Source organism: Pseudorasbora parva, chromosome 4, assembly GCF_024679245.1.
Source record: "Pseudorasbora parva isolate DD20220531a chromosome 4, ASM2467924v1, whole genome shotgun sequence".
In the NCBI taxonomy this organism is placed as follows: Eukaryota; Metazoa; Chordata; class Actinopteri; order Cypriniformes; family Gobionidae; genus Pseudorasbora; species Pseudorasbora parva.
The window spans coordinates 49,018,234-49,040,685 of NC_090175.1; the positions used below are offsets into that span (position 1 = coordinate 49,018,234).

At 38.6% G+C, this 22,452-nt stretch overlaps 1 protein-coding gene across 4 annotated transcripts; it reads left to right on the forward strand.

The window, feature by feature from the left end:
* The first annotated feature begins 5,695 nt into the window (after positions 1-5,695).
* Positions 5,696-20,572, forward strand: ubn1 (ubinuclein 1). 4 transcript variants are annotated; one of them, XM_067442107.1, is made up of 18 exons: positions 5,697-6,349; positions 7,379-7,523; positions 8,960-9,061; positions 9,398-9,496; positions 9,607-9,741; positions 9,884-9,981; positions 12,338-12,770; positions 12,845-12,915; positions 13,021-13,150; positions 15,063-15,196; positions 15,329-15,442; positions 15,578-15,721; positions 16,586-16,636; positions 16,772-16,811; positions 16,919-17,380; positions 18,562-18,799; positions 19,249-19,347; positions 19,806-20,572. In XM_067442107.1, exons 1-18 carry the CDS (start codon positions 6,252-6,254, stop codon positions 19,856-19,858), a joined length of 2,646 nt encoding a protein of 881 aa, XP_067298208.1. In that variant the 5' UTR covers positions 5,697-6,251; the 3' UTR covers positions 19,859-20,572. The 4 variants fall into 4 exon arrangements, with proteins under 4 accessions (XP_067298211.1, XP_067298208.1, XP_067298210.1 ...); XM_067442108.1 differs by having other exon boundaries at positions 5,698-6,349; positions 7,220-7,523; XM_067442110.1 differs by lacking the exon at positions 19,249-19,347 and having other exon boundaries at positions 5,696-6,349.
* The last annotated feature ends 1,880 nt before the right edge of the window (positions 20,573-22,452 follow it).

The window sequence follows — 22,452 nt, forward strand, 5'->3', positions numbered from 1 at the left end:
CTTTATTTCTGATTGAGAGAAAACGCAATTCCCCTTCAAATTACTTTATTCAGCCTTACCAAGTGCCAACCTACAATTGCCCTTCAGAAATCTCACCTTGGTCTGCATTTATGAGGTAGGGCAAAAGTGAATCCTTTTAATAACAATAACTCAAACTTCTATTAGAGTAATAATTTAATTTCAATTAAAACTGACTTATCACCTTTTGCTAAAACGTGCTTAATATGCCAAAAATTATCAATGCTTGACGGACCCCGAGCAGGGATTGTCTAATTGTAATCAGCGAATCGAAGGTGCTTGTCGCTTCCCGTTGCCTCGCGCTGGTATGCACGGAAATAGAACTAATTTACTTGCCTCCCCAGGGAAATCCGCCGAACAGATTAACATTTTGAAAATATAGTAATAATATCATATGAGCAATGGTGATGACGCCAATTTTTCGAAGGCTTTGTGAGAGTAATTTACATATTTTTACAGTCCACTATTTTCTCCCGTTAATCACTCTTTGAAACTGAAGGACACGTGAATGTGTCGCATTTGCACTTGGAGAGCGCTTCTGTGAGGCGGTGTGCTTATGCGCGCTTGTGCTAAAAGCATATTGATTCTCTCCATCCCTATGAAAAGTGAGGAGAATGAGCAGAAAAGACCTGTGACACGACTTCACTGATGCACACAGGTATCACAGCTGTCAAAAACTTGAACTGCCATGTGGAAGAAGAAACCATTCTTTTATCGCCACCAAGCGTCGTGCGATTTTAGGGGCCAATGTGTCAACAACAAAAAAAGTACAGATGTCTATATGGTCAAAACAAAAACCTTTACACCGTGCATGTATGTAACAATCAAGTTGATTTAATCTCTTTAAAATAACAGCATAGTTGATTTTTTTTTAATGTAAGACGTTTTCAAATGAAAGAAAGAAAGAAAGAAAGAAAGAAAGAAAGAAAGAAAGAAAGAAAGAAAGAAAGAAAGAAAGAAAGAAAGAAAGAAAGAAAGAAAGAAAGAAAGAAAGAAAAAGAAAATAAGCAGTTATGGGGCTCTATGAAAGGCCTAATGGCTTTTGATGTTAGTTACACACCCCATTGACAAATGTTTTTCAAAGAGGGCCTATTTTAAAACAAAATATATTGACGGGTTTTATAAGCAAATATAGTATGCAAACTAATTATGCATTGCAAACTAATCTTTAGAATTCCAGAATTTTAAGTAGCCTAGACTCTTACTGTCTGGCCAGTTGTTTTCACAAAAAATATATATAATTTTTTTTTTAAAGAGAGAGAACTAAAAACATGTTCATTACAAAAAATGCTTATTCAAGTAATTATATGTATTTTTAAATAACTTATGCCACCCTCTTGTTATCACAACAACAAAAAACTTAAGTGTCTTAAACTTTTTAAAAAATCGTAAAAGTCAGTTGTTTAACAGTCAGTAGTTTAACTGATCATTGTACATATGTTTTAGAGTTAAAAAGGAACTCCCCTCATATAAAAATGTCATTAATCTGTCAGTGAACGCTTTTTGATAATAGGCAAGAATTGCTGGGAGACTTCAGTTCCTCACACAACTCAGGATCCCCTATCTCTCGCTCTAAGTAAATAAATCTCAGACGTTATGTGAATTGTGTCATCCGCCGGGGTATCAATCAGGTTCTATAGATGTACACTGACCGCGGTCGTTCGGGGCCTTGAATAGTTAATATATCTTTGTTATCCACGCTGCTCTAATCCCCTGGTGGCTCGCGGGCTCACGGTTGTTCGGATCTGGTACAATGAAGCATGGGAGGAGGAGCGTCAACTATTATTTTCGGCCGACGCGGCCATCTGCTGCGCGCAGGAAACCCAACACCCCAGAGACGGCCCAGTATCCACACTGTAAACTAGCGAAGATGTTTTAATTAAGGCGAGACAGGTTAACTCCGCTGCTTAATGAATTGCCTTCGTTGGCCTCCCCTTGTTGTCCAAAAGAGCTGCTTGTTCAATCCTGGTTTTCTCAATCCTGGTCCAGAAGTAGGCTATACCACAGAACTGCACATTTGGATGTCTCTCTTATTAAACATATCTATTTGGGTTATTTATATCCTCATTGGCATTAGATATTAGATTAGAGTTTCCCATAAAGGAGGCGCACTCAAGGTTTATTAATGTTCCGCCAAACTTTATACTAATTCTCGCTCGGCCTATATGTTAAATGAAGGATAGGAAAAAGCATATATTATGTATAAAATATTATATGAATACAGAAAACATTATTATTCAATCATTTGTTCTCCAATTATATTCGCTCATTACCAAAAGATGGTTCTCAGCAAAGGAGGTGTAAATTGTGCGACAGAATAATTAGACGAGCCTATCAATTAAATACATAATTGTGTTTATGGAACCCAGTCTAATTAAATGTAGCCTACTTAATTTTTTGCTTAATTAAGCTACTCAACAGACGACTCTGATGGTAGTCACAGCGCTTCCTAGTGGTGATCCAAGTTATCGCCTCTCCCAAAAACTCCATATCTGCCCACATTAAATTAAGATTAGGTTTAGTTTATAATAATGATACCATGTGATTATACTATTCATCCAACTGAAATGTGCACTGTAAACCCTAACACTCAAAATAATTAATTGGTTTGAGTAGAGCTAACTCAAATTAAACAAATTAATTCAAACAAATAAACATTTATGAGCATTTAACTTCATTTTTCTTCCGAGTTCTCAAAACACATTTTAAGTAATCTGAAATGTTTCATTGTTTTGAGTTTTATGAACGGCTTTTTTTATATTATGAACTATAAATTTAATATAACTTAAATTTATTCAAAACTGGCCTGATTTCCATTTCCCAGCATGCTTTGCCAATTTTGAGTAAATGCCAAAATTATATAAAGTTTTTTTGTGCAAGATTAATGTCAGGTGGGAGATGGGAGTTTAGTGTTTGATGTTTTGTTATGTTGTTTTTTATTAGCATTTCCATCACAGTGACGAGTGGAGCACGAGTTTAGTTTGATAACAGCATGTATTATATTGCAGTCTTCATTCAGCAAGTGCTATGCTAAATGCTACCAATTAGCAAGATGGCATTTATTCATAGCTAGTTAAAGCTAGACAAGTTTCCATTACAAATTTATTTTCGATCACATGATATTAAAGTTAAATGTATGCATTTGCTTACTCAATTTCAAGGTCAGAGCAAATAAAATCTTCTCATTAAAATTAAAATGTCTTAAAATTAAGGCAACTGATTGTTTTGCCATCTTATTCGGGTTTACGGTGTGGTATGCATAGGAATACAATTAGCAGCTGTGGAAGTGAGTAGGCCTCTTTCCTATTCAGACTCGGCGAAGCAAATTCTACCAAAAGTCAAACTTGTTTTACTTTAAGCTCAGTGTTTCTATTAAACTACCCACTGATGGATGCATTTGGCCGTCGTGCTCGGATCTAACTGGTTAATTAAAAACAGCTCATGTTTGCTCAAGTTAATAAAAGGACTAAATTATTCACTTTGGGGACCCGAGTCCCAGAGCGCCTTAAATCATCCCGGGACAATATTGTAACTCTCTCTCCGCTCTGATGAAACGCTGAGGGGTCCTGTCACTGGTCGGAACCCCCTCCTCACTTTCCATCTGTCCCTCTTTGTCCTCCATATAAAGCGTGTGTATTTTAGCTCATTGTCTTTCACACATTTATTGACACCTTTTTTAATTCGGCGCTTCTGTCGGCCTTCTCTAGCCGCGGGGCGCCAATCTCTTCCGCTCCATTAGCTCATTGAAACAGGAGTCTGGTTAAACAAAAGAGATGCAATCTGATCCTCTGTCCCATCTCTCTCTCTCTCTCTCTCTCTCTCTCTCTCTCTCTCTCTCTCTGAGGCCATACATGTCTCTCTCGCACACCACGGGTTTTCGCGCCCTGTTTGTCAGTGCGACTGGCCTGTTCGTTCGCAAGCCAGCGGGGAGGGGGATCTTATTAGCATTAAAAGCCTACACCGTGAAATTCATTTATAATTGCTAGAGAGAGAGAGAGATAGCGAAAGCATATGCGTCCCGAATTACGTTTGAATAAGTTTGTGATATGTTAACATGGAATGGAATGCGACAGACTGCAATTATGACGCCTTTGTGACTGTCAAATTCGATTCATAAGAGGCTCGTTCCACGGTGAGCGCCCGTAGAGAAGAAAGTGAGGTGAATCTTAATGTATCTAAAGAGAAGGCTTATAGAGATTTCCGCTGAAGGAAACGAAAAGCGGACCGAGCAATATGAAGTTGGTAAAATGACCTACATTTATTGCCAGTATTTCCGGATGCGTGTTCAGTCGGCGTGAAATGGACAGAATCTTTAACTGATCTTGTGTAGCATTCATATTAGAGATAGAAAAACACCGTTGGTTATGAGGACAAGGTGTGCATGTCCAGCATACTCTCTCTCTCACTCTCTTAAGTTTCTACCCACCACATAAGAGTTTTTACATCCCCAAAGTGCAGTGGACTCAAGGGCCAGGACTGAGAACGATACTGTAGCCTACTGAAACAACTGACAGCGGTCAAGACTAACGCCACCATATGTGAAGGCCACAGATGCATGACAAGTGTCTCCTCGGATTTATTTATATCTGTTGCAAAGCATTACCTCAGGTTTAGGTTATCTTTATGATCTCTGAGGGGCACTGTTGTACAGAGGGGGGGGGGGCATTATCTTTGTGTGGGCTCTACTCATAATGGTTTTTATACTGTACAAATTGTATATTATATCCCTTTACTTTAACCCTAACCATAACAGAAAACTTTATGCAAAAAAAAAAAACTTTCTGTTTCTGATTTATAAGCTTGTTTCCTCATGGGGACTTCAATTTAGGTCCCAACAGTGACCATGGGTGGCCATGAGTCTGTGTGCATTCAGGAACACATACATGAAAAAAAGATTAATTAGGACAATTCCAAATTTAAGAATCAGATTATTTAATTCCAAATCACTGAAATAATTAAATTAGTCTAGCATTTAGAGCCTTGACATATAATATCAATTTATCTTCACTAGTCATTCTGCTGATTTGAGTAATCTTTAAATGGTATTACAAAATTAAACCTTTGCCTATACTTTATTTGATCAAATAATGGCCAAAGCATAAAATACTAAGTTGTCCATTAATGTAACTGCACTGACTTCATTGGAATATGTTGACACCCACACACCAAATTAGTAGTTTGATTGACACTCATTACCTTCAGTTTTAAGTTTTAATCTGCTGCCATCTACTGGTCACCATGACATCCAGCAAAGGCTTGAAACTGCAAGTGATTCTTAAAGTAATGTGAAACGTCAAATAAGATTCTTCATATTATTTTAATTAATAAAATAAATAAATAAAATAAATAAATGAACATTTTTTGACTAGAACAGCCTTCTAAAAACTCTCAGAAACAGCTTCTACTAATTGGATGACAATAGGCAGAACCTCTTCAAACACTAAGCAGAAACATAAGAATGTAGGCTACAAATACATTATAGCCTATAAGTGCAGTAGACTGTTACACTTGCCATGCATGTATTTGAAAGACTCGTCCATATAGTGGTGGATGTCTTTCTACTTCAGTACTGACAGATTAATTCAGCACCATGGACAGCACAACGGCGGACCTTTTGTAAGATGGCACTGTGGATCTTTGTCAAAGCACAGCTACTGATGGGTAAAAAAGTGATGCATATTGTCCTGTTGGTCACGGAATTAATAATGGATATAGGCTATGTTAAATATTAATGTCATATACACAACTTAATATTTACAGTAACACTTAGGTTATTGGTCTTTAACCTTACCTGACTGTATCAACTGAATCACAACGGGAGAATATTCAACTCCTTACACACTAATGTCCTAATAAAAAAAGTAGCCCAAGTCAGGCGCAGGATGATGACGACTAAACTGACTAGCTGTGGTCCGTCCAATCACAGCAGTGAAATGTGATTTTGGAAATAGTTAGTGTCCATATCAGTGATGATGAGTCTAGTAAAGATGTATCGCACCCACATAACTGATCATCAATACGCTACAACTAACAAAACGTCTTCTGATCGATATATGAGCGAGGCATCGAGCAATCCTTATTAGAGATAAAGCCTGGCTGTTTCCTATTTGCGCTCCGCGTTTGAAAACAGCGATCCTCCATTGCCATGATAATTCGAGCGAATTCTTTATGGAGAGTATTCGACTGTCGGTGTGACGACGGCTACGCGATTCACCGAGGGCCGCGGAGATAGAATGAAACCCCTCAGAAGAGCTTGGCTGCTGGAGACTTCAGAACATGCCACACAAAACCGCACACCAACGAATCACCATTACATGGATAAACATCTGTGGTATGTTTCATTTCTAGAGGTTTCTTCAGAAATGGCAGTAGCCTAGTTCCCGAACAGGTTCCTGGAGACATTTTGTAGGCTATGTCTCCCTAAATACACACATATCCTCCCATTTGCTACACGAAAATTTAACCATGGTTTTACTATATTAAAACTAGTAACCATGTTTTTTTTGGCGGATTGATTACGGATTTGTATAACCACAGTTTAGCCTACCATGGTTAAACTACGGTTAGTGAAGCGGTTAAGTCAGCGTGATTTAACTTGTTGTTTTTGTCGTAAAACCTTAATTTTAGTAGGCTAATGGCCATCAAACGCATAAAAACCTGAAATTACATTTCCGCTAACAATTTTTGGTTCCCAGGACATTGCACGTTTGTTTTTGGTTAACCGGGACGAAAATAACAAATTTTAGGTTTCCAGAACGTTCCCTTAACGTTATATTAACTCATTTCATCATATTTATTTTACATATTCTCCCGCGTCCCACATAAGTGGAATATAGAAGATGGCTGAATATGTGTCATTAATCAGGACTAGGCTAGGCCTACCGCAGTTCTACTAACATTAGTGTGACGTGATTGCTGAATCATAAAAAAAATGATTACAGTTACAGTTCAGGTTTTGATTTCAGGTTATATTGAAGTTTTGCGTCAGCTTTCCATGGTTAGGTTTTCACATAAAAAACAGTCTACTCTACAAATACAACTGCTACGTTACGCCTGTTTTAGACAAGTCGTTACTCCGAGGAACGGTTCTGCCAGACGAGACATTCAAATGATGTAGTTCAGGCCTCCAGGAGACTGGTCACGAAGCGCAGCTTACCCTTTTTAAGCAGGAAAATTACACTGACTTAAATTGGCGTCACAGGTTCATAATTAATCAACCAAAGGCGCACCTGTTCGGGGAGAACCGGTGAACGCTGCTATCGGTTTGAGCAATGGCTGCACCACGAAGAATTCATCTCACCGCAATCTCAAGCAATGCACACTTTCCTCTTCCCACCGTTCCCTCTGTACCCACTGCCAGTGACCAACAGGGTTTACTAGCACCGACGCAAGCGGTCGTATCGCCTCCGCTTCTTCATGCCGCGATGAGAGTGGAATTAAAACTCTTCGAGCCGGATGAACAACGCTGCCCTGAGTTTTGTTACACGGATTTAATCAGCGCAAAGGTAAATATTCATTCACATTCACTATAGCTATTTGATCGACCAAAAAAAAATAATAATAATTTTAGAGCATTTGTTGAAAATGACAACTGGTCAAAATAACGACAAAAGATGCCATGTCAGCTCTCGAATAATGCAAAAAAAAAAAAAAAAAAAAAAAAAAATTTTATATTGACTATATAATACTAATGTTTTAACTTAGGAAGAGTTCTGAAATAAATATTTGGTGGAATAACCCTGATTTCAAATCACAGATTTCATGCTTCTTGGCATGCTCTCCACCAGTCTTTCACATTGCTGTTGGGCTACTTCATGCCAAAAAAAAGTTATTTAATTGCTGATTAGCCTTCTTGATTAGCCTTCTTGATCACATTGCAGAGGTTTTCAGTGGGGTTCAGGTCTGGAGATTGTGATGGCCATGACGATCTTGATCTGGTGGTCCTCCAGCCACACCTTGATTGGCCTGGCTGTGTGGATTTGATCATTGTCCTGCGGGAAAAAAACAATCCTTTGAGTTTGGAGACATTGTCAGAGCAGAAGGAAGCATGTTTACCTTGTACTGTGGCTTGAATAATGCATCCTTCACAAAGATCTGCCTGATTCTAGCCTTACTGAAGAATCACCAGATCATCACCAACCCTACACCGAATTACACAGTGGTGGTGTGAGACTGGGTTGTAGGCCTCTCCAGGTCTCTGTGTAATAATTAGAGGACCAGGTGTTGGGCAAAGCTAAAAAAAACTCATCAGAGAAGATCGGAATCCGGTAGATCTGTCTTTGTGAAGGATGTGTGACTCAACCCACGTTTAAGGTTATGTTCCGCGACTCAAAGGATTGTTTTTTCCTATGTGGATGGAGGACAGAGGAAGACTGTGTCATGGCCATCACAATCTCCTGACCTGAACCCCACTGAATGCTTCTGAAACGTGATCAACAGGGTCACCAGCCATTAATGCAGAGCTGTTTGAATTTTTCGCCAGGAGTGGCATAAAGTCGCCCAACAGTAATGTGACCAACTGATAGGGAGCATGCCAAGAAACATGAAAGTTGGGATTGGAAATCAGGGTTATTCCACCACATATTGATTTCTGAACTCTTCATAAGTTTAAAACATTAGCATTGTGTTGTTTAATATGTGCGTGAATATAAACTTGTACAATTTGCATTATTCAAGGTCCATAAACATGGCATCTTTTTTCGTTATTTTAAACAGTTTTTGATTTTGTGGATGTGGATTTTATTTTTGCAGTGGTCTCTTGTATAGTCATTTCTGCCACAACTTTTGCTGTGATTTACAGCTACTTTTATAGCATTTTACCCATGTTTAGTTTAAAACAAAATTGCTTTAAGCAAGTGTTGCAATTTTGCTGCCAAACAGTTCTTAAGGATTAAACCACTACTGGTGAATTTAGGGGAACATACTCTTCTCTCATTTTAAGGAAGCCCCTGAGAAAAAGAAACTACAAACATCAGATGAGGTGGTGGAGGACAGGGAGAGAGATGAACTGGAGGCGCTTGCAAGGAAGTTTGAAGCGAAATATGTGAGTATGAATTCTGTAAAGATGTTATATTTCTAGCTTCATCACAAGGAAGTCTATGTCAACATTAGCGAACTTTAGCTGGGTTGTCAAGATGCTGTGGAGACAAGTAAATATCAAGAGTCGAAATGCAAAACAATACCCCAGACTGCCTTACTGTACTGTGGTAAAGGTGGAATTAAACAGCATGAGTCATATATTGCACTTGTTTTAGTTATGATGTGACTGGGTTACATAACCACATAAAGTGAAATTTAGTATTTTTATTTTGGGGGGAAAAACTATAGAGGTGGTGTTATTTAAATTGTATTTCATCTACATGAATATCTGCTTTTTTAGGGTGATGCTTGCAAAAGAAAAAAAGACAGATTACAGGACCTGGTGGATATAGGCTTTGGTTACGATGAATCTGATTCATTCATTGATAACTCTGAGGCTGTGAGTTCAGGCCAGATGCTAAAACCACCTTTATCAGATTATTCCCCTTATAGAGCACATGCATGTTTTACTCAAGTCATCTTTTTCTCTCCTGCCATTGCTTGCCATAGTATGATGAGCTCGTCCCAGCTTGTCTCACCACCAGATATGGAGGCTTCTACATCAACTCTGGAACCCTCCAGTTCCGGCCGGCCTCTGAGGGAGATAACGAGAACGATTTTGAGAACAATGGTTTTAAACCAAAGGTGCGTAAATGCATTCGATGACCCTTCCGTCTGTTTTGTACCTGCTATCTTGCAAAAAACTGCAAAAGATTTGCAAAATTGTTCAATATATGAACGTTTCCATTTGTCAACATTATCTAATTTGGTCTGATTCTTCGGTCAGAAACGAAAGCTTAAGCAAGGAAAAGACAAGAAGATGGGGAAGAAAAAGAGAGAAGATGACATGCTTGCTAAGAAGGAAGAGGAGGAAGTCAGGAAGAGGTTTTTGCTGCTGCATAGATCAATTTAGATTAAGAGTACATTGTTTAAAGGTAGGGACACACCAAACCGACTGTGTTGTTCCCTCGCGACACCTGCATAGGGGAAAAAACAGCACCTGAACACGACAAAAGGGCCACATGCGACTGTCAACTAGCATTCTTGTTTTGTGCCTTCGTGTAAAGGAGAGAACTGTCTATTTAAGTAGATATATTCGGCATTCAAAAAGGGAAAGTGAAACAAAGACTGCAGTTATACAAACCATAATCAAAGCAGTGCTTGCTTAACAATTTGAATATCAATCACGCTGATCACATTCTTTCATGTGTGTCGGAAGCAAACTTTTATTATTATATTTTTTTTTACTGGAGTAAATTCCATTTACATTGCAAATAGCCCGTCTTGTTTAATAAATGTCTGAATGGGCCAGACAAAATTATGGAAGATTTTTATCAGTGGTAATAGTGTAGAGGTAAGGCACATGGTAGAAAGTTTTGACACAATCAACACAAGGTTTGAATCCACATTTGCCAAACTCGCTCAACTCCCTTTTCCCATCGCATATCAGATCAAAAAGATAAAAATGAAGAAAAATTAGAAAAGTGAAAATAAAACGTCTAACGTGTGTTTAATAATAAAGTGTTTATCGTTTATGGGTAGGTGAACAGACTTGTGCTGAATTAGAGACAGTAAAAGTGAGTGGGTCTTTAAGTGGGTGGTTCCTACTCATGTTGTTATGATAATATTTGCGCAGTGTTGCTCAGGTAAGATGACGTAAAATTATAACACCCTTCTGTCTGTTCAGTTTTGATTTACTTGCTCGTATTCATCACTTGCTCTTATTCTCATTCGCTAAGCTGAACAGCCAATCAGAGTTCTCTCTCACCAACAGCCCGATGCCGATTCTACATGTTGAATCAGCCCAAAATAAACGACACCTTCCGACTAGAGCCAACAGTGCAAAACACTCCGAAAGAACTAAGTCGGCCTACAGCCTATGCTTAAAAATGGCCCAGCTGCCGACTGTCGGCTTGATGTGTCCCTGGTTTAAAGGGATAGTTTACCCCAAATTATCCCATCATTTATTTACCCTCAAGCCATCCTAGGTGTATAGGACACTTTTTCATACTAATACAATATCTAAAAATGTCCTGGCTCTTCCAAGCCTTTAATGGCAAAATTTGAAGACCAAAAAAAATGCATTCATTCATTATGAAAGTAATCCACACAGCTCCAGGGGGTGAATAAAGACCTTCTGAAGCGAATCAATGTGTTTTTGTAAGAAAAATATCCATATTTAACACGTTATAAAGTAAAACTTTCCGGCGGACTGCCTTCAGTATTCAACTTACGAAGAAAGTGTAGCACCTCTCGCAGTTCCAAATGTTTACGCTACGTCCGACATCATCATCCAGTTACCCGCTAGTTAAACTTTTTCCGTAAGTCGATTAACTTGTTAAATATGATTCGTTTTTGTACAAAAACCCATTGACTTAGCCTGACAAGCCAGACCCACATCAAGATGTTTGGTCTGGAAACTCACCATAGACAGGGCTCAATCCGAGGGGCGGGAAAAACAGTTGTCTTTCAAACACCCTCTGCACGCGATAGGATAGCGCTACACCAACCAGAGGAACGTGAAGCGGAGCTTGTTGATAGATTAAACATTCGCTGTATCCGGTTGGCAAAACTCTGAATACATCTTCCTTTTTTAAGAATGACTTCAGTGCTGTTCTTTGTTCTTTTCTCAGAGAAAAGCTTAACTCCAAGTCTTCCAGAGTCGCGGTCAAAGCTGATTCGAAAGACCGCCATTCGCCAGCTTCTGTGTTTACTAGAAGCACGCAAGCGCAATTCTGCCGTCACTATGTTAAGCCCCGCCCACCGACTCTATACACAATGTGATTGGCCTGACCAGAGTTTGTTTTTTACAGCTCAGAAGTGTATTGAGAGTTGCTAGGCAACACTCGCGGCAGATTAGATTGCTGCCACTAGGGTGCGTCTAGATTTCTAGGCTACCATTGACATGCTTCAGAAGGTCTTTATTAACCCTCCAGAGCCGTGTGGATTTCTTTAACAATGGATGGATGCACTCTTTTGGGCTGCCATTCACTGCCATTATAATGCTTGGAATAGCTAGGGCATTTTTTTTTACATAACTCTTATTGTATTTGCCTGAAAGAAGCATGTCAAAAACACCTAGGATGGCTTGAGGGTGAGTAAATCATGGGGGCAATTTTCATTTTTGGGTAAACTTTCCCTTTAAAGGTTTTCACAACCTCCTTTTGGAACAAGGTGTCCACTGATTCTTTCCTAAATATCCTCATTGTTTGCTTTTTCCTTCTTCTGGTTTCCTTCTCAGCACCTCACCAGACAAATCATCTGCGAAGAAGAAGAAAAATAAGAAGCCATTAAGTATTGAAAAGATGCTAAAGAAGTTCCATAAGGAAAAGCTTCAGCAGCTGCAGATGTTCAATGCTAGAGAGAGAGAATCGCATGCTCTCGATGACACTGGTCCCACCATGCAAGCTGAGGTTCAAGAACCACCCATTTCATCTGACCCTCTTCTCACACTCATTGGTTCTGCCAGTGCAGACGAACTACTTCAAGCAGTCAAAGCAGCTGAGCAAGACTTTGACTTGGACGGGCTCTTGGCGGAGCCGCAGAACGTCTGCTCTCCAAGCCTGGAAGATAACGGAGAGGCTCTGGTAGTGTCCGCCACTGAGAAGCCCCCCACATCACTCCCCGATGGACTGCCACCTACACTAGAGCAACACATTAAGCAATTTTCCCAGGTATTGTTGGCTTTTATGGCTTAAGAGGATTAGACAAGAGTTTGCAGGTATACATGACTTATTTTGCTCTTTAGGCGGTCAGGAAAATTGAAGGACAAAATAAGATGGAGACTTTGTCTTCAGAGCTCAACAGTGTTTTACTAGAGTGAGTTACATTACAATCATTGCAATACAATCAAGATGCTACCTGCTCTATAATAAATAATGTAATTTAAATCAATGTATTGATTCCTTATCTTTATATGTTCAGTGTGGAAGGAAACGCCAAACACTTTAGTGGGAAAGTACGCTCCAGAATCTTCTCCTACTTGGCATCACAGTTGTCCTGCAGCAAAGGCACTCTGGTTAAAAAAGCCAAAAAACTCCACAATCTACAGCAGGTCTGTAAAAGTGCAAAACTGCTTGAAACCTCATTATACTGCTATCCAGAGCCCGATACTTTATTTTACGTCAGCTGTCACGCAGGTGTCATGCAGTAGGTGGTGGAAAGTGCACCTTCAAGGATCTCTGCCAACCAGCATTAAAAGGAAAAGAAGCTTAAATGTGACGTTCTAGCATGTCACACACACACGTTGAGCTTCAGTGTTTAACATATTAGATGCACACTTTTGTAAGGAATCACTCAAAAGTAATTTATTCGCTATTTATTGTTACTCACATATTTTCTTCAGAACAGACTGAAACGTCAGTGCCATAACATCCTCTGTTTGTTGTTAGGATGACAATAGGATTTAAATGCTACTTTTTAGGTCACTGTCAGAACGAGTAAGATGGCCAATTAAATGAAATGTTGTGAGGCTTTCTGTTCGTTTGAATTTCAATGTGATGCTTTAGTTATAGAAGTATAAAGTATATAGGCCTATGAATATGATAACTTCAGTAATTGTCATATTGTAATTACTCTTTGTTGACCAATGCCCTTTTTTCACATTTGAGCCCCTCAGAATCTCTCTGTAATGTTCAGCAAGCACTAGGAAAAAACAAGTATTGGATCGTGACTTTGTATTGGCAGATACCTATCCAATATTCAAAAAACTTGATCGAGATACGCCTACTAATTAGTAAAAAAAAAAAAAAAAAAAAATATATATATATATATATATATATATATATATATATATATATATATAATATATATATATATATATATATATATATATATATATTAGGCTTGGGCGGTATCCAAATTTTGATACCGTCAAACCTCCTCCCTATTTTACCTCGGTATACGGTATTACCGTGAATAATTAAAACATTATGAGGCTCAGACAGCGTCAACAAACTGTTGGCTTGGCTTATATATATATATATATATATATATATATATATATATATATATATATATATATATATATATATATAGGCCTATATTTTTATTTTATTTTTTACATTTGAGCCCCTGCCCCTGAGAAACTCTCTGCACGTTTTATGCTTACCGTTATGAGACAATTGTCAGACAATTGACATTTTTTTTTGTGAGTCCCATGTCCACTTGATTTTTGTGGAGTTCATGCTTATTGCTTACATTGCCAGCTGTGTGACAAAAGGCTTCGGCAATATTACAGCATAGTCCGAGGGTGCGCTCGGTTTTTCATCCACGCAGCAGTGAGTGGATGGTGGTTTTGGATATGCGCCCTTAGGTTCAAGGTATTTCCATCTCTCGCCGTCATCTTTTTGTTGCACAATTTGCAAATTGCCTCGTCTGTATTTACCGTCAAAACCCAAAATACTTCCAAACTGCAGAAGTTGTGTTCTTTTTCGAGACCGAATAACTCAGTGCCCGACTCGCCGTCTTTTCCTCTCTCTCTCTCTCTCTCTCTCTCTCTCTCTCTCTCTCTCTCTCTCTCTCTCTCATCCACGCTGTCACAACAACGCATACACATATTTAGGCATTTAATAAATAAATAGTATTTAATATGTAAATAGTTTAATTAGTTCAACTTATTAAATATTTAATAATTAATTGTTGATCAGCAATATGTAAGTTGATCTGTTTTTTTTTGACGGTTTGACGGTATTGAAACTGATACCGTTGCTATTTTTAGATCCCGCGGTATACCATTTTACCGTATTACCGCCCAAGCCTAATATATATATATATATATATATATATATTTACTTTATTTATTCTTACTGTACATGATTTCCAAATCTTTTAATCAAAATTTAAACAATCAAAATTAATCATATATAATATACACACACACTAATCTTTAAAAGCTTGGGGTCAGACAGAGAGAGGGAGAGAGAACTGGATTTCATATAAATGTATACATGTAATGTCTCTGTAAGATTGTGTCTCATGAGGATGAACAGCTGCAGGAGCTGCTGAAGAAGCTGGAGAACGCGGTGGCCATGTCCATGCCAGAACAGATCACCCGTTTTCAGAGTCACTGCCAAGCTCACTCTGAAGCCAGAGCTGCCAAGTAATCAGTCATTTTAATGGGTGATACCTTGATCACTTTCATTGCATCATTATACAGTCATTGACATTTTAATTGATATGTAGTTTTCTGTTAGTATGCATTCTCAGGTTGGTTTGTTTTTTGTGTTTTAAGGCTCGAGGCTGAGAAAGAGAGGGCGATTGATGGTTCTGACGAGGAAGAAGAGGAGAGGAGTGGAAAACGAGTGTTTGGGCCTCGCAAGAGATTCAGATGGAATGAAGAGATCAGGTCTGTTCTCTTGTGTGTGTGCATGATTATTAAGTTATTGATAGCTACTAGTAAATGATAGAAAAAGGAGTTCTATGTATGGAGAGAGATATTTTGATCACCTGTGTCCACAAATGCCACTCTTGACCTTTACAGGGAGTTGCTCTGTGAGATTGTCAATTTGAAGATGATGATTTATGATTCTGAGTCGCCTGAGTGCTCTAGTTTGGAGGAGTATCTGAAAGCATTCCTGGAGGCTGATATTAAACCATTGTGGCCTAGAGGATGGATGCAGTCCAGGTATACAAATTAAATCATTAAAGGTGCACTATGCAGCTTTTGTCCACTGGAGGGCGCCTATGCAAAACAAATGTGTAGTTTGATGACGCAAAGTGTGAGCGCAGCATCTTGGGAGATGTGGTCTTCTCATCACAGCCGGTGAAAAATAGGACTCGGGCAGAAATCACGTTCATGCATGCGGTTATTAACGTTACTGTAGTCTAAAGCAGAGCAGGGATGAGTGTTATGGACCTGAGCAAAGCTGCTGGAGCGATTGTTAAACAAATACCCGCCTTGCGAATACCGGGACTTTTATTATGACGGGACGGGACTCATTTGCCGGGCGCCTGCACAGATCCGCTCTTCCGGTTATGATTTTGAGGTAATGGAGCTCTGTTTATCATATTAGATACATTTAAGTGTGTTTAAAACGATGTTATGACGTTACTCCGTGCGTTCAGTTGTTCACACTGCTAAGAGTAAAGCGCTCCTGCCAAATAAAAGCCGAAACCGAGGGTAACGCAGATATGACGCAATTGACAGGCGACTCTCTCAAATGCAATGCTGCAACGTCCCTGTCCTTAGTTAAAATAGCAATTTTCTCACAATTTACAAATAGTTGGAAACATCTGGGATATTGTAGGTACTCAACTGAACAAAATATATAACAGTGGCCTAGTGGTTTTTGGATATTTTACTGCAAAAATACTACATAGTTCACCTTTAAGACTCTGAAATTGTGGACATCATTGTAAAGATATAAGAGAAGTCTCATATTTTAAGAAAGTGGGCAATTGGTCACAATGTTCCTATGTCCTTTGCATGTCTTAAACTGCTCTTAAACATTATATTATGTTATATGTGTCTTGCTAATTGTTTCTAAAGGATTCTGCTTATAGAAACCCGCAAAGCTCATGGTCACATCACTGGTGTGATGTAAGTATAATTTTACACTACTATACACTTTTGTATATTTAGCCAATATTTCTGAAGAACTTTTTAAACTTAGTTAACAAAGAAAATTTCATTTTGTTAATTTTTTGTTATACCCTTTCTCTTAATTTTGTACAGGGCAAGGAAGAAACCAACAGGTACAACAAAACTAAAAAAGGTACATCAGGGAAAAAAATGCAAATTCCTTTCAGGAATGTTGCATTCTTTAGGAAAATCTAGTTAGACTTTTGTTTCTAAACCTTGCTTTATCCAATAAATACACAGGGCAGTGCCGCCCCAGAGGACAGTAAGAACAGGGACATCCAGGGCCCACCAGCACTGAAACGCAAGCGTCTGAGTGTACCTGCAAGCATGCAACTTGAAGTTGCAGCAACATTAAGCACCACTGCCAAAACTCCATCAAACACACAAACATCTGCCACCTTCTCTACACATCCATCTAATCAGAACCAAAAGGAAGGGATGGGAAAAGATGAGAACCATCATGCCAGCACTCAGAGAAGTCCGGTGACCGCAGAAGGTGCTGGATCGGTCCAGATTATGTGGTCCAAGTCTGCTATAGATTTGGATTCAAAGCGACTTCAGGCTGGAGAGAAGGCGGCTCCAAAACTGACGTTGGTGGCGCCCCCAGATGGTGCTCAGGGTGACTGTCCGTCAGTGATGCAGGGAGTGGCCAGGCTGCTCACGACCACCTCAATGGCTGACACCCCCGTTTCTATGGCAGCAGTGAGTTCTTTACACGAAAGACACATATTGGTTGCTTATTGCATGTGGATTATCATATCTATAAGTTGTGGTGTCAAAATCATTTCTAAATTTTTAACATAATGTCCAGTGTAGGATGTTCAGTAGGGATGCCACAATTCTTAATATAATATTGAACCGTTGGGTATGGCATTCACGGTTCAATATACGCGCTTTTGAACTGCGGTGTTTTCGGTTTTGCATTTAATGAATTATTTCTTTTTCTCTCAGAGTCTACACGCTGATATGAGCAAATATCCAACCATATGCACTAAAGTTAGGGGGTGTTTAGCCATGCTTGAAATGCTGGTGTCAGAGAGTTATACTCACAGAACACTAGTTATTCACAATCACGAAAGTTAATTATTTGCATACGTTTTAAAGCCTTGCCGGTTAAATGTTTCATTTGCCTGCATATACACAGTCTCACATGCGCTGAGCGTGCGCACTAAAAGCCTGTCAAACACACGTGATTAGTGGACTAAGTACTCTTACTGTGCTAATAATGTCAAATACACACAAGGATAACATAAACACAGTCAGTTATGTCTAAATTGAAAGTAAAATCGCGTGTCTGTATATGAGATGCGAGCAGGTCTTAGCAGCGCAGTGATTGTTAACACTTGTCCTTAAAGGGACAGTTAACCTCAAATTGTGTTAATAAAACAACAAAAGACAAAAAGAAAATCACTCCCTGTTCTTGAAAAATAAATTTAAACAAAACTTTAATACAGTAGCTTTTAATGAATGTATATTGAAGACTGTGTAGTTTTAATTTTAGCCTACATTTATTCATTTAATTTTTTACTTAAATGCTACTGTACATCAGCGGCATAGCACCAAATTTTGGGCCCTGGGTACAAATCATCTTGCTGGGCTCCCGTACCAAATACCATAGTGATACCAATGGATGGGGTATTGCATTTTTATCACCCCGCCTTGGGTCCTGGGTACTCGGTACGCTTTATCCCCCCAGTCTGACGCCCCTGCTGTACATCTCTGAGCTGCAACTGTAAATATTTATATAAATATTTATTTTATATTATACAGTACACTAGGAATGTGTACAAGTGTTTTTTAAGTAAACTTTTAAGTTTCTGTTGCCTAAGAATACAATAGCAAAAAAACAAAAAAGTGTGTGTGTCTCTTTGCTTGTATTTCAGGCAGCTGGTGAGATCTCCTGTGGGAACCCAGCGCTTCCCACCCCTTCTCTATCTCTCCTTCCATCCTCCCATCCCACCACAGTACAGCCGGGTGTCTTACCAAGCTTTGCCCCCCTGCATGCTCTCCCGTTCCCTGGACTGAGCCCTGGCACTAAGATCCCTGGACAGCCTCAGGTCTGTAAAAGAGCTGTTTTTCCTGGCCCGGTACCTGGAACTTTCCATCATGGTCTCACACACGGTGAGCATATATTAATCCTAAAAATAAGCATGGAAACTTGGTTAGAATCGTCTCTGTTTATTTAAAGGTGAAGTGAGTGATTTGTGCTCCAATTGAAGCACCAAATGGCATTGATTCCAAATGTGCTACTCTTAATATTTCTGCTTTATATAATGGGCAATGCACTCCACTTGATCTTCCGTTTCCCAAAACCATTTGATCATTTCAGAAATTACACATTTCACCTTTAACTACGTAGCCTACAGGGGCTTGATAACTTCATGATCTCTGTCACATATACACCAAAGGTTTTGTACTTTTGTCTTCATGTGCATTGGATAGAATGGATGAGCTATAGCACAACTCTGGTGTGATGTTGTTTAAAGCACTTTGCTCCATCTCTGTAATGTTGCATTTGTCATCCTGGTGTTTTCTTCCTCTTCTTTTTCCTCCTCTCTTTCCTATTTCAGGTAACTCCATGCTGTGCTCTAGCACGCTTCATCTTCTGTCTGTCCCTGTTTCCTCTCCTGCTCCTCTTCATTCTTTAACACCATGGCTCTTTGGTTTAGGTAAATTTACACACCTTTAGGAAAGCCCACAGGGACAGTTGAAACATGCCCACATTGTTCATTGTGTTTGTCTTGATGTTTGATTGCATTATGTATCTTTTTTGCTCCTTTTTTATAAATCAAGCTTAACTTTTTAACTTTATTTGAAGATTATGCAAAGCTTGGGTTTTCTTATTTAATTTTAGCTGATCATCTCTAGTAATTAATATAGTACTACAAAGTTATTTAAAAACAAATTGTTGTTGACGGATCAATACAAGGTACACAATCTGTTTAATAAGAAACCATTTAGTTTTCAGTCATAAACTAGACTGTGATTTCAGTCTTTTAGTTTTGTAGTGTTTTATAACCAACATGAAACCAAAACTGATTTAAAATACATTAAGACATGTTCCTGGACTTTTTTTTTTTTAAATGGATAAATTCTTTGGTTTAAATGGTTTGTTTTTCTGACACAGATGGAAGCCAGATCCACACAGATGGTCTTAACGCTCGGAGAAAACTACATTAATGGCCGTTAGAATGAAACGAAAGACCGCTGATGTGCAAAGCAAAATTTGCCACTTTTTCTAAGCTCTTGAAGATGTCGATATGACTGAACATGGATATGGATTCAAATTAAAAGAACAGATTATGGCTTGACAAGGAGACTTTTCATTTGTATATTTTAGAATAAAAACTATATGCTCTTATCCAGAATGGACATATGGACTATAATGTAAGTCTTTTGGTTTTCACAGTATTGAGATGAGATTTGAATGATATGACCAGCCATGTCACCTTGTAATGCACTTAACTTTAAAAACTTGAAGGCAGATACTTCTTATCTATTAATAACTTTTCAACTGCCATTTCTCTGAAGATCCACAATCCTGACCTATTTATGAAATGAAATGGGAACACTAGTAAATTACAGGTGGTGTAAGTTTCCACCCTATTATTTTCAAGTACATGTGTGTTATGGGAAAAAAACGAACTCTGAATCTGTTGTACTAGTATAAGACAGATTTTGCACTTTTTCTTGTTTGTTTTCTTGTTGTTGGACTGGGTAATGAAATGATGCCAGTGGAATGATCTCAGGGCTGTTTAAGTACAATAGCCGAATTGAGTAATGCTGCAAAATATGTAAAGAACATGCACTTGCTTTTGTTTTTGAACATACTGAAAATGACTTTGGAAAAAAATTAAATGAATAATGCGAAAAATAAAGTTTCCTAAAACAATCTATTGTTGACATTTTATTGTTGAAGACAAAAACACTTGATTTTTAACTCTACCAAAAATGGTTTCATGCCCCCCCCCCACAATATTTTTGCATGTATTTGTTAAAAATTAACCTTGTTTTGTCAATCTTAATTTCATGTCTTTGCAAAGTTGAAATTTAACAACTGAGTGCTGTTGTTTAATTATCTACAGTTTCTACAGTCTGTATTTGTGATCTACTGAAGAACTTAAATGGTTAGTTCACCCAAAAATGAAAATTCTGTCATTAATCACTCACCCTCATGTCGGTCGACATCCGTAAGACCTCCGTTCATCTTCGGAAAACAAATGAAGATATTTGTGTTGAAATCCGATGGCTCAGAAAGACAACGATGGCAACAATGTCATTTACTCTCTGAAGACCCATAAAAGGCACTAAAGACGTTGTTAAAAGTCCATCTCACTACAATCATTTTATGAAGTGACTAGAACTAAATAACTTGTATAGTGATGGGCTAATTTTAAAACAAAGCTTCGAACCATTTTGTATCAGCGTCTCTTCATGATTCGGATCGCCAAAGTCACATGATTTCAGCAGTTTGGCGGTTTGACACGTGATCCAAATCATGAATCGATACGCTGATTCATAACCGTTCGAAAACTTTGTTTTGAAATCAGCCCATCACTATACAAGTCGTTATTTTGTTGTTGTTGTGTTTTTGCGCACTAAAACTATTCTTGCTGCTTCATGATTTTGGGTGAACTAACCCTTTAAATTGATCTGACAGCTGTACTTTGTTTTTATCACATTATTCCATTTCAGTCGCATTTCTCTTACCGTGATACCAGTGTATTTACAGTGAGGAAAAGTATTTGAACACCCTGCTATTTTGCAAGTTCTCCCACTTAGAAATCATAGAGGGGTCTGAAATTGTCATCGTAGGTGCATTTCCACTGTGAGAGACATAATCTAAAAAGAAAAAAAATCCAGAAAGCACAATGTATGATTTTTTAACTATTTATATGATACAGCTGCAAATAAGGATTTGAACACTGAGAAAAATCAATGTTAATATTTGGTACAGTGGCCTTTGTTTGCAATTACAGAGGTCAAACGTTTCCTGTAGTTTTTTTCCCAGGTTTGCACACACTGCAGGCCCACTCCTCCACACAGATCTCTAGATCAGTCAGGTTTCTGGCCTATCGCTGAGAAACAGAGTTTGAGCTCCCTTTAAAGATTCTCTATTGGGTGTAGGTCTGGAGACTGGCTAGGCCATGCCAGAACCTTGATATGCTTCTTACAGAGCCATTCCTTGGTTATCTTGGCTGTGTGTTTCGGGTCCTTGTCATGTTGGAAGACCCAGCCTCAACCCATCTTCAATGCTCTAACTGAGGAAAGGAGGTTGGTACCCAAAATCTCTCAATACATGGCCATGGTCATCCTCTCCTTAATACAGTGCAGTCGCCCTGTCCCATGTGAAAGATTGGAAGAGCCAGGGCATTTTTAACATAATTGTATTAGTCTGAAAGAAAATGTCACCTTGATGGCTTGAGGGTGAGTAAATCATAATCTAATTTTCATTTTTGGGTGAACTAACCCTTTAAGGCCCAGTCCTGGCTTAGTCTAAGCCACGTCTGAGAAACCAGGTGGCAAATAATCAATCTCTCAGAAAAGTTCTATGAAGACATGGACGTTTTGTACAAGTTGGAATCTCGTAATTAAGACATGCCGTAAATGCACCTAATGCTGTCTTCACGTGTTATTGGCAATGTCCTACTTCTCTCTTTTAAAAATTGTTTGCTGCATTCAGTTTCAACTCTCGAGATGACAATATGTTCCATTCAGAGCTGTGGAAATCTCATAATTATGGAATATTGTTCTCCTCTTCGACCATGTTTAAA

Coding starts and splice junctions, on each gene's coding strand:
- ubn1 (XM_067442107.1), top strand. CDS start 6,252: ATGAAACCCCTCAGAAGAGCTTGGCTGCTGGAGACTTCAGAACATGCC. Junction 9,062..9,397: donor GGAAGTTTGAAGCGAAATAT/GTGAGTATGAAT, acceptor CTGCTTTTTTAG/GGTGATGCTTGCAAAAGAAA. Junction 15,443..15,577: donor AGATGGAATGAAGAGATCAG/GTCTGTTCTCTT, acceptor TGACCTTTACAG/GGAGTTGCTCTGTGAGATTG.